The sequence below is a fragment of the Lolium perenne genome, chromosome 1, assembly GCF_019359855.2.
Source record: "Lolium perenne isolate Kyuss_39 chromosome 1, Kyuss_2.0, whole genome shotgun sequence".
In the NCBI taxonomy this organism is placed as follows: domain Eukaryota; kingdom Viridiplantae; phylum Streptophyta; class Magnoliopsida; order Poales; family Poaceae; genus Lolium; species Lolium perenne.
In genome coordinates, this window is record NC_067244.2 from 206,389,950 (window position 1) to 206,401,737 (window position 11,788).

The following is an 11,788-nucleotide window of genomic DNA, read 5'->3' on the forward strand; positions in this document are numbered from 1 at the left end:
AACACGACGAACACCGAGACTCACGCACGCACACCAACCCGATACACCCGATGCTTACCTCCGTGGCTCGATGGACTACGCCAATAGAATCTCCGAGGAAGAGGCGCGCGGCAGAATTCCCGGAGAGAGATTGGGGTTGGAGAGGAAGAGCTTGGTGAGGGAGAGAGAGTAACTTGTACTAGAATCTCACTCAACAAGATCAAAGTCAACAACCAAGGTGCCTTGATTACAGAGGGATGATACCCAAGGGAGACTAAGCTCAAAGGTAGGTTTGAGTTCAAAACAAGTCTAAGGGGTAAAGGAGGGGTCCAAGCTACTTATATAGGCACACATGGCCAGCAAGGGCGAACAGGTACGCGAATGGATAAGTTAAGGCAGTTTGGTGGGTCATTCCCGTCAGATCCGGTTTGGGTCCGGTCTGACCGGGCCTGTGACCGGGCTGTCCGGTCCTGGGTCCGGTCGACCGGGCGCAAACCGGAAATCTGCGAAGTTTCCGGTCGTCGTCCGGTACGAGGGAGCTGCGCCGGTTTGCGCCCGGTTGACCGGGCCTGTGACCGGGGCGTCCGGTTGTGGGTCCGGTCTGACCGGGTCCTGGACCGGCCAGCGTCCGTCTCTTCCTTGGAGCGCTTCGAGCGACGTCGGCTTCGGCTTCATGATCATCTCCATGTCCAGCTGCTTCTCTCCCTCCCTTGACCTTGGCGTCTCCTCCTCTCCGGGGTCTTGATGCGCCTTGTACCTAATGACACATAGCACGTCGGCATGAGGTAGCAATCCATCCAAAGGGGTACCAAGATCAAGGGTGGTGAGGAGCGAGTTCACCTCATCATGTAGAGCTTTGACTCGGGCTCGTGTCATCGGTCCACTTGGGGGGGCTTGTTGGTCTTGGTGTGGAGGTGACCGAAGGCCACCCCACATCAGAATCACAATCCAATAATGTTCCCTTCTTTGTTACTCTCTTCATCTGGCATTGTAATCACAAGACCAGAGGAAAAGGAAGACATCAGATTTGTTAGAAACCTAGGCCACTTGTTGCACTTCATATGTATTTTCTAGGGGGGTTTCTTTTTGTCAGGATAATCATCCACATTATGATTAATCAACTTGCTGATGAAACATGCCCCAGGTTTAGAGGAGATGCGTGGTGATGTCTAGGTTCACCGCATCCATTTCTTATCACATAAGCATATGCCATAAGGCCATTTGTTAGTTGTCACAGGTTCAACCATAACCTTCACAACATGAACAACTACTTTCTTATTGGATTGCTGCTAGGTTCGATTACTCTAGATGGACTCCATGGATTTACTTCATATGATTACCTGGCATCTTTTGCATTCCTCGAGGCCCCGATGGATTCAATGGTGGCATCACACCTTGCCATGGAGGATGATGAAAGGAGTCTTGGAACTGATCCTTGGAATGACCAAGGAGGAGGAGTCTTTGGAACCCAAAGTCATAATGAAACGACAATGGCAGAGGTTGTTGCAGTTGAGGTTGATTCCTAAATTTCTAATGCTAATGCGATGGTCCTCTCTTAGCAGTGGCCGAGCTTGAAAATTTTCAATGGGCGGGCCAGGTAAAACAAAGTACAATAAAATGTTTTGAACCATACCTACAAATTAGCTATTACTTAAATTTTATGTAACCCAGGCTATCATAGTTTTGCAAGGTTGAAGAATAAATTCGTTATACAATCCGTCGTGCTACGAGATTGCTAACCAAGAATTTGAAGAAAGAAAGAAAAGTATATGGGTAGGAAATTTGGAGAAGATTAGGGGCTGGATTCAGTTGCAGTGTTGACCTCCGGCCGGTGGCCATGCCCTTGCGGCGCGGCTGAACTCGTAGCTACCGCAATCTCCTGGCCGCCCATGCCTGCAGGTGATGACACAATGCTTTTCCGGTTTCCCCCCTATGCCGCCAGCTCATGCTCCACCGATTCCTCCGACCCCCGCGTTCTTATGTCTAAATCGCAGACCTAGGATAGCGAATTGTCGCATCCCCATGGGCGTGGCTACCGTGCAGAGAGGAAACTGAGAGAGTCGGCTGAACGAGACACATTACATTATGGGCCTTAGATGTATAGGAGTAACTAATTTTATGCAGCAATCTTGGACGGGCCATGGCCCGGGTTTGCCCCAACGAAGCTCCGCCAGTGTCTCTTAGTGCTATCGCCACAATTACCCTTGTTCTTCCCCTTTCCACACTCTCTTTGTTGCCTTTTGCCATGGTTGATGTCATCGCATGTCCCTCGCGAGGATCTAGATCATGAGGCGAGGAAGAAGCTAAGAAAATATTGGAATAAATAAATAAAGGCGGTGTAGGCATGATGAAGTAGCATGTGTGTAGTTGGAGAGTCCCAATCTCTTGGATCCTCGGCAAAATTCATTTTACCTTAGGGCTTAGAGCATCTCCACTCGTCTCCCCACAGAGCCCCCACGGCCACTTTTTTTAATCCGGACGCCGAAAAACGGCTCAGTCAGGCCCCCGGTTCCTCGTTTTGGTCCGGATTTGAGCCTATTTTCGTCCGGACTCCCCATGCCATCCTCGGTTTCCCGGGGGTCTCCCGGGGACTCCGGATGAAGCTAAACCAACCGCCCACGCCCACGTGTCTCCTCTTTCGTCCGGATTCCCCGAGCCATCCTCTTTTTCCCCGAGAAACGCCGCTTGGGGAGCACACGACTGGGAAACTACTCCTCCCCACGCCAAATCTTCCTCCACACGACTGGGAAAATTTCGCCGGATTTGGGCGTGGGGAGCGCCAACGAGTGGGGATGCTCTTACAACTTCACTTCAGTTAGATTAGGTTCACGAAAAGATAACCTCATGGTTCATCTAGTTCAAGCTGGTTAACACCCGCGATAGTTCATCTTAGAAAGCACCCATGGTTTTGGCTTTTGAGGACGGTGGCCATGGCTACGTCACGACCTAAGGGCATGTACAATGGGGTGACATCAGCCTTCCCTTACATCTGCCACATAGGATTTTTGCTTAGTTGGAGGAGAGAGAATGAAGAAAGAGAAGGTCGTCTTCCCTTAGCTAAGGGATGATCTCTTATGAAATAAGAGAAGACTATTTTGCCCATTGTAGGAGTTGTCTTCCCTTAGCCACATAATTTCCTACTAAAAATAATTAATTCTCATTTATTGTAAGGGATGACAATAAGAGATAATGCATTGTACCTCTAACATTTATCGTCTTCTCTAGATGACGTGTACTACTAAGAGAAGACATGTCTTCCCTACCATTGTACATGCTCTAACCAAGTCGACTAAAATGAGGCGATAATTAAAGGCAGCCTAAGAAATCCCGTCCTTGATCATCAACAGCCAAGTCGCGGTCACTCCTCCACGCAATTCGCAATTAACAAAGGAAGCCTCGAGCAGTCCCGTACCAAGTAAAGGCTCGACCCGCGCCAATGGACGCCAATCACGGAGCCTTACCAAGTAAGCCATCCGCAGCGCAGGCAGTTCCATTACTCTTTTACTCATCTCCTTTCCACCCACCGTATGACGGTGGAGCCGGAACCGGAACTGGACGGCCGGATGGATGGATAAACTCCAAAGGAATCTCCCTCAAAACCGCCCTGAATCGGTTGAAAATCTCTCAATCCCTGGATTGGTTTGTTTTAAACGGAATCGCAGAGAAAGAGGGGGTAAACTAGAGTAGCACTCAGCCTCCGGCACGTCTCCTCTCGTATCCGCGGCCCGATTGATTTCCCCAACCCGATCGATCGATCGTGCTCCCAGCGCCGCTGTCCTTGCTTACGCCTTCCGGGAAGAAAGACAGAGCCTTTTCTTGCGTCTGCGGTTGCGGCCGATGGATCGCTGCCGGAAGCGCCCCGACTCCGACCCCGGGGGCTCTGCCGAGCCCGAGCCGCCCGCCGATAAGCGCCCCTGCACCGCCGACCAGTCCACCTCCGCCGCCGCGCCCGTCGCCATGGCTGCTGACGACGTGGCGGCAGCAACTGCTGCCGCTGCTGTTGCGGCGGCGGCGCCGGCACAGCAGCAGCCCCCCTCGGACATGGACACTTCTTCATCCGGGCACGCCGGCGACGGCGATGTGGACGGCGACGGCGATATGGACGGGGACGACGGGGACGACGGGGACGGGGGCTCGTCGTACGAGTCGGACGGCGACGGGAGCGGGAGGGCGGGCGGCGGGGGCGGGAAGTTCAGCCGGATGGTGGCGGCCGTGGAGGCCGACGGCGCGGGGACCGACGCGGTGCTGGCGGCGCTCACGGAGCTCTGCGAGGCGCTCTCCTTCTGCACCGAGGACGACGGCGGCTACATCCCCACCGAGGCCGCGGCGAAGGCGCTGGTGCGGCTGGCCGGCGGCGGGGACGGCGGCGGCGGCGGCGCGGTGGCCAGCCCCGACGAGATGCTGCTCGCCGTGCGCGCCATCACCTACCTCTGCGACGCCATGCCGCGCGCCGCCGACGCCTTCGTGCGCCACGGCCTGCTCCCCGTGCTCTGCTCCCGCCTCCTCGCGATCGAGTACCTCGATGTGGCTGAGCAGGTAACCAAGCACGCAGCTTTGGAAACCCCAATCGACCCACTAGCTCTGAAACCCCAATAGAACGATCGCATTGACCTGATCATGCTTTTTTTCTTCTTCTTCTTTCAGTGCTTGCAGGCCTTTGAGAAGATATCACGCAGGAAGCCGACACAGTGCTTGCAGGCGGGCATGATAACAGCTGTGCTGGCGTACATTGACTTCTTCGCCTCAAGTATTCAGGTTAGCATTGCGAAAAATTCCATCTTTTGTGCTGAGAATTTGCTGCATTTGCTAATTTGACGCTTGCTTGGACGTTTCAGAGGGTTGCTGTCTCAGCTGTTGCAAATGTCTGCAAGAAGATCCCCGCAGAGTGCTCCCAGTTCGTGATCGATTCGGTACCGATGCTGTGTAATCTGCTGCAGTCTGAGGACAAGATGGTATTCTCAGTCACCAATTTAACTCACCCTGTCTTAGGCATGTATATAGTGCTCTGCTAATTCCTCAGCTGATGTAATTTTGCAGGTCGTGGAAAAGGTTGCGACTTGCTTAATAAGCATTGTGGACTCTTTCAGTGGTTCCGTGGAGCTTCTTGACCAGCTCTGCCACCAGGGCGTGGTAGAGAAGGTCCTTCCTTTGATCAACACCGGTGGAATCACTTCCCTTAGCCCGCCGACTTGCAGTGTATGCTTCCCTTAATGCTTCTATGAGTATCGTGGTATGCATAGGAGGGGTTAACAGTAGTTTTGTTGTGATTGCAGAACTTGATCGGGCTTCTTGCTAAGCTGGCCTGTACTTCACTTGTGGCAGTCAAGTCTCTCTTTGAGTTGAATGTTGGTAGCACCATAAGGGGGATTCTGGTCAGTTCAGATCTCTCCCATGGGATGCCTTACCTGCCTTCAGAAAACCAGAATAACCAGGTTGGTTGTGTAATAGCTTCTTCACTTCCAGGCTATTTGTCTATCGTTCTGTTTTTGGCAATGCCAATATCAGGTGGTCCGTTACCTATATACATATATGACACTTGACACTAGCAGACTGTAGTTTTACTAGTTAGTAGTAACATATGGCACTAAGCTGATTTGGCCAGTATATTTACTTTGAAAGAACTAATAATCTTATAAGTAGTGTTGCCATATTGTGCATCTGTCTTATCCGTTTCTTTGCAACTTAACTTTTACCGTAAACACTACTTTCCACTTCTGAACAAGTGAAACACTATCTGCACTAACATGGGATGATAGTACCATGCCAGGCATTATCTTATAAATAAGTAACTAGAACAGTAGAACTTGTGTTATCACATCCCTTCTCTTTCTACACAAACATGTAGTCCTGAAGTTCACACTATACATGTCATCCAGTGATTTGGTAATTTAATGTATGATTATATCAGGTCAATGAAGCTTTGAAATTAGCAATCCAGCTTATTCCTTCTGTGGCAAGAGATGTTGAAGACACCCATATGGTACTTGCAAAAGAAAAAATAATTGTGGATGAACCGCGGTTCTTGTGTCAGTTCTCTAGGGATATTCTTCCTGTCTTGATCAAGGTATGTTCATAATAGCGAAGTAAAAGTTCATGGCAATGCTTGTGCTCTGAAATTTCAACTGAGCATGTTATTTTGTGCAGGCAGTCAACTCTGGTGCAAATTCATACATTTGCTATGGTTGTTCTTCAGTTGTAAATAACATCTGTTATTTCAGTAAGCCTGAAATGCTTCAAGATTTGCTCAAGGAAACAAACATATCAAGGTAAACATCACCTTAAAAAGAAGGCTTGCATTTCTTGCATAACAATCGATAGTAAGTTGTGCTAATTTGCTGAGTCTAAATGAATATGCTACTTTTGTGATTTTTTGTGTCAGCTTCTTGGCTGGTTTATTGTCCCGGAAGGATCATCATGTGCTAATCTCATCACTAAAGATTATCGAGATTCTCATGCAAAAGCTTCCGGATGCTTACCTTGGATCTTTTATCAAAGAAGGTGTGGTCTATGCGGTAGAGGCTCTTCTTATGCAAGACGATTGCTCAAAATCCAGCCCCCCTCCCTCTGATGGCACTGAACAATCAGAGAACCAGCCCGCTATTAGAAGTAAACCTACATGTTTCTGCTATGCATTTGATTCCCGCAGATCCGAGTCTGCCGAAACAAGAACTTGTAGGATTGGGAAGGGCAACCTTTTTAATTTTGCAAGGCATGTGAAGACAACTTACTTTACAGCTGAAGCAGTGAGTTCTGAGATGGGGTTAACAGAGATTTTGCAGAAGCTCAAAACTTGCTGTGCAGTTCTGAATGACTCTGCAGATAAGTCATTAAACCAAGACGGTCTTCAAAATGAAGAACACTTGTCTAACATCTTGAGTGAGGTGATGATGGAGCTTCACGGAGGAGAAACGATGACGACCTTTGAATTCCTTGAGAGTGGACTGGTCAAGTCTTTGTTGAATTACCTGTCTAATGGCATATACCTCCAGGTGGATGACAATCTCAAAGACCACAATGCTGACCATTTTTATGCTGTGCTAAAAAGATTTCAATCATTTGCCCATATTTGTTTTTCAAGAATGGAGCAAGGGTGGGGTGATATGCTCTTGACACTACTAGTAAGGAAACTACAGAGTGCTCTTACTTCTATTGACAACTTCCCAGTGATAATGAGCCATAATTTCAAGCCAAGGAACAATATTTCTGATATCCCTATTAGGCACTCAACAATTACTCCATGTATCCGAGTACGTTTCAAGAAGGACGAAGATGAAACAAACTTATCAAGCTATGATACTGCTGTGAATTTGGAAATCTCTTCTTCCTTGAATTCCATTGAACAATTTTTGTGGCCCAAAGTCAGCACAAGCACAAGCGATCAGGATACTGAATCATCACCTAGTAGTGTTGCTTCCGAGAGCAAATATGCTGAAGATGATCCTCAAGAAAGAGATTCCAGCCCAGATTCTTCTCCTCCATCAGAGGTATTGTTCTGCTTTGCGATCTTATTAAATATGAATATAGTTTATTGAAATTTGATAAGCTCGTTGTTTGAGTGATAGACTGTCATTTGCTTATATTTATAACTTACTGCCCTAGAGTTTTTGAACATCTGAGAATTACTTCATATATATCTGTTGATACTAGAAAAAAATTCATTCTAAACCCACAGCATATCCCGGTTCACACTTCCAGGTTTTTGTGTCCTAGGACTGAAATGGCTCCTTTTCAGGGTATCACCAGGGAAAATCAAAATTCTCCTGTAGAACCTTGCGCAAAGAAAGTGTCCTCATCCTCTGGTGAGTACATGCAGTATAGATTTGACTTTATTATTACTAGCTGATATTCTCTGATTTGTCTCTTCTAGTAACCTCAATACCATAATGAATGTGCAGCTGGGGGTCAACCAGAAAGAAACAAGGTGATCGGGACTGATCGCGCTGTGCAACCAAAACTGGCATTTAGCCTGAAAGGAAAAGAGCTTGACCGATCTGTTACTCTTTATCAATCAATCCTGCAAGATCAGATCAACGTGGGAGCTGATGTAATTTTGGACACCCAGTTTTGGTGCAGTGTGCATGATGTAACATTTCGAAGGGCTGCAAATCCAGAAAAAGATGATTGTCCTGATTCGTCTAATGCACAAATATCAACAAATGACAGTAAAACAGGGTTGATGTGGCAGGCACTCCCTTCCTTCAGCAGCTTGTTGGTTGGCAAGATTTCATGCAAAATTGATAGGTCAAGTCCATCATATGACATATTGTTTATGCTAAAAGTCTTAGAAGGATTAAACCGATTCTCATTTCACCTCGTGTCTAATGAGAGAAACCATGCTTTTGCTCAAGGAAGGATAACTAACCTTGATGATCTGAAGCCTTCTGTTTCTTCAGTTCCACTGCAGGAGTTTGTTAGTGCAAAATTGACAGATAAACTGGAGCAACAGATGCATGATCCCTTGGTTTCAAGGTCTCGCTGTCTACCTTTATGGTGCACTGAACTGATGTCCACATGCCCTTTCTTATTTTCTTTTGAGGCACGATGGAAGTATTTCCAGCTGACAGCATTTGGTTCTTCATCAATACAACATGGGCACATGAGGGATACAAGTGGTAACAATATAGCAACGGAAAGAAGCCCGTCCTTTTCACGGAAAAAGTTCAAAGTTGATCGCAACGATATACTGGTTTCAGCAGCAAAAGTGATGCGTTCCTATGCTCGGAGTAATGCACTGCTTGAAGTAGAATATGAAGAAGAAGTAGGCACAGGTTTGGGTCCTACAATGGAATTCTATACATTGATAAGTCATGAGTTTCAGAAGTCTGGGTTAGGCATGTGGAGGGGGGAGCTTCCTTGTGAAGCTCGCACTGACAAAACTCACATTGGTCCCCGAACTGTGGTCGCGCCTAATGGACTATTTCCTCGACCCTGGTCTGCTTCTGTAGAACTTCCTTCGGAAGTAAAAAATAGATTTCACCTCCTTGGTTTGGTTCTCGCAAAGGCAATTAAAGATGGCAGAATTCTTGACATTCCATTCTCCAAAGCATTTTACAAGCTTATCCTAGGACAGGTAATTTGATATTTCATTCTTGAAATATATATCATGTTTGTTATGCTTTCTTACTTTTGCTAGTTAACCTAATAAGGTTTTCTTTGTTAGGAGCTTAATATATATGATATCAATTCATTTGATCCTGAACTGGCAACGACCCTTATGGAGTTTAAAGCACTTACTTGTCAAAGGAAATACTTAGAATCATGTTCGACAAAGGAATGCCAGAGCCCATCTGATTTGTCTTATCGAGGTTGTACAATTGAGGATCTTGCTATTGACTTCACTGTCCCTGGGTATCCAGAGTATGTGCTTTCTCTGGAGAGTAGCTCAGATAATGTAAGTGATATGACCATGCACTTTCCGTGTCCAGCTTCTCAGCAGATTAAAGTATTCCCTTAATTCTTTGCGCTTTTTTCAGGTAACTGCTGAGAATTTGGAAGAATATGTTTCTTTTGTTGTCGAGGCAACAGTTAAAAATGGAATCTCAAGACAACTGGAAGCTTTTAAGTCAGGATTTAGTCAGGTATGCTGTCTAATGCTGCTGCTCTCATTTCTGTAACTAATGACAGCTTTTCAATTACCCTCTGTTCAGTTTTCTCCTTTGTCGGTTAGGATGTATTTAGGTGTTAGTGTGCTTTCCGTTCTTTGATTTGTAACTCGTGAGCCTTAACTGAGGCATATAGGGTGACATGAGCTTGATGTTTATTTCTCATTTTAGATTTTTCACTCTCCTCTGGCATGTATGCATGTGCTTGTTACTGTTCACGCATTGAAAAATGATTTTGTTGGGTATTGCAGGTATTTCCACTAAGCACACTTCAGGTATTCTCAGAGGATGAGCTGGAGAGATTACTCTGTGGAGAACAAGACAATTGGGATGTATGTGACTGTCTTTTGTTGGATTTTGTTGATTTTTTTCTTACCATACCATTTTCCTTATTGATGCCTTGCTTTTGAACAGTTTGTGAAACTTGTTGATCACATAAAATTTGATCATGGCTACACCTCCAGCAGCCCTGCAGTCATCAATGTAAGTCTGTACTAGATACATACTGAAGTTCGATTCTACGAGAAAAAAATATTATCTGAGTACCATAACAAGATACCTCAATACCGTGCAGTTGTTAGAGATCATACAAGAGTTCGGATGCCATGAGCGCAGAGCTTTCTTGCAATTTATAACGGGTTCACCTCGACTCCCTCCAGGTGGTTTAGCTGCACTGAATCCTAATTTGACAGTTGTCCGGAAGGTCTGTTTTCCATGTAAAGCTACCTCTCTTGTCTAACAGTTCATCGTTACTATATCTGCTAACATTGTGTTATACAATCTACAGCATAGCAACAACGATGCTGAGGATGACCTGCCGAGTGTGATGACTTGCGCTAACTATCTCAAGTTACCTGCCTACTGTTCGAAGGTCTGAACTTAGCTAGCTTACCTTTCTGAGCTATATTAATTTCTTCTATTCTGCCTATCATTTTTTGTAGTTGAGAATTGTTTTATTAGACTGATGTAACACTTGAAGTAAATGACAGTATTATCGAATATATGAAGTATGAACCACTAATTGCTTAAGTCAGGCATGACGAAGTTGGTAGTAACTGACATTCTGAACATAAAATTTGATCACATAATTTTTTATCATGGATACACCTCCAGCAGCCCTGTAATCATGGCTACACTTCAGTATGTATTATTTTCTAGAGATTATTTCGGCCATGATGATTCTGCAGCGATGATTTCTGCTATCTAAACTCTGCTAGATTAATGTACTTATACTCCACCTACCATTTCTTATACTCCCTCCTATCCATAATAAGTGTCGGGGATTTAGTACAATTCTTATTATGGACCGGAGGGAGGAGTTAAGATTAGATTTGTGGTATGATGCAGCAATTAAGATAGATGACACTATCAAATATGAAGTATGCACCACTAATTGCTTAAGCAAGGCACATTGATGGCAATTGGCATTCTGAACACACTATTCATGGGCATGATGATTTGCAGTGATTAGTTCCTGTTACTGCATGTTTGTATTTCCTGAGATGAATACTGGTTATTTGCACTAACACCAAGCCTTTGTGTCCTTGACCTTCAGGAAAGGATGAGGGAGAAACTACTGTACGCAATTACGGAAGGCCAGGGATCCTTCCACCTATCTTGATTGGAAACCAGTAGCAACGCTAGCTACACGCGCCACACGCAGTAGAAGTTTGTGCGTGCTTTGTAAGTATTATCACGTAGGGGGAAAACATAGCGTAGATGTGGGAGGCTCGCTGCTTAACTTATGATGCGTTTCGGTGGAGCTGATGTTAGGAGGGAAAGAAAACAGAGGACGCCCCGCCCGTCCTATCTATCCTTGTTTGTACATAGTGGTAGAACAGGTAGAAGCCTTTAGGTGTGTGTGCTCCCAAGTGGTCGCGCACATGGCGACCGCCGTCAACTTACCTCGCTGCTATTTATGTGGTCATGTTTTGCTGTACATATACGTGGCCGCAAGTGCTATTGCTATCTATCTATATATATCGTTCTGAGCTTGTGTGCTTCTTGGGGGAGTACTCCCCAAGAAACGAGTGTGCTTCTTGGAAAGTACTAGTTTGACTGGTTATTGAAAGACAGCAACATGCCACCAAATTAGTATCATTAGATACATAATAAATTACTCTCTGGGTAAGAAACATTATTACATGTTTATGTAAACTCGGTTAAAGTTGAAGCTCTAAGAAAGCTGATTGTGGGTCTGGAGGGGA

General features: G+C 45.9%; 1 protein-coding gene across 1 annotated transcript; it reads left to right on the forward strand.

Moving 5' to 3' along the window:
• The first annotated feature begins 3,621 nt into the window (after positions 1-3,621).
• On the forward strand, positions 3,622-11,575 carry LOC127320995 (E3 ubiquitin-protein ligase UPL4). Its single transcript, XM_051350055.2, has 17 exons — positions 3,622-4,515; positions 4,624-4,734; positions 4,815-4,931; positions 5,017-5,175; positions 5,253-5,411; positions 5,888-6,043; positions 6,124-6,245; positions 6,359-7,463; positions 7,712-7,778; positions 7,875-9,049; positions 9,140-9,370; positions 9,453-9,557; positions 9,833-9,913; positions 9,996-10,064; positions 10,156-10,284; positions 10,369-10,452; positions 11,137-11,575. The coding sequence occupies exons 1-17, from the start codon at positions 3,817-3,819 to the stop codon at positions 11,200-11,202; spliced, it is 4,635 nt and encodes a 1,544-aa protein (XP_051206015.1). The 5' UTR covers positions 3,622-3,816; the 3' UTR covers positions 11,203-11,575.
• The last annotated feature ends 213 nt before the right edge of the window (positions 11,576-11,788 follow it).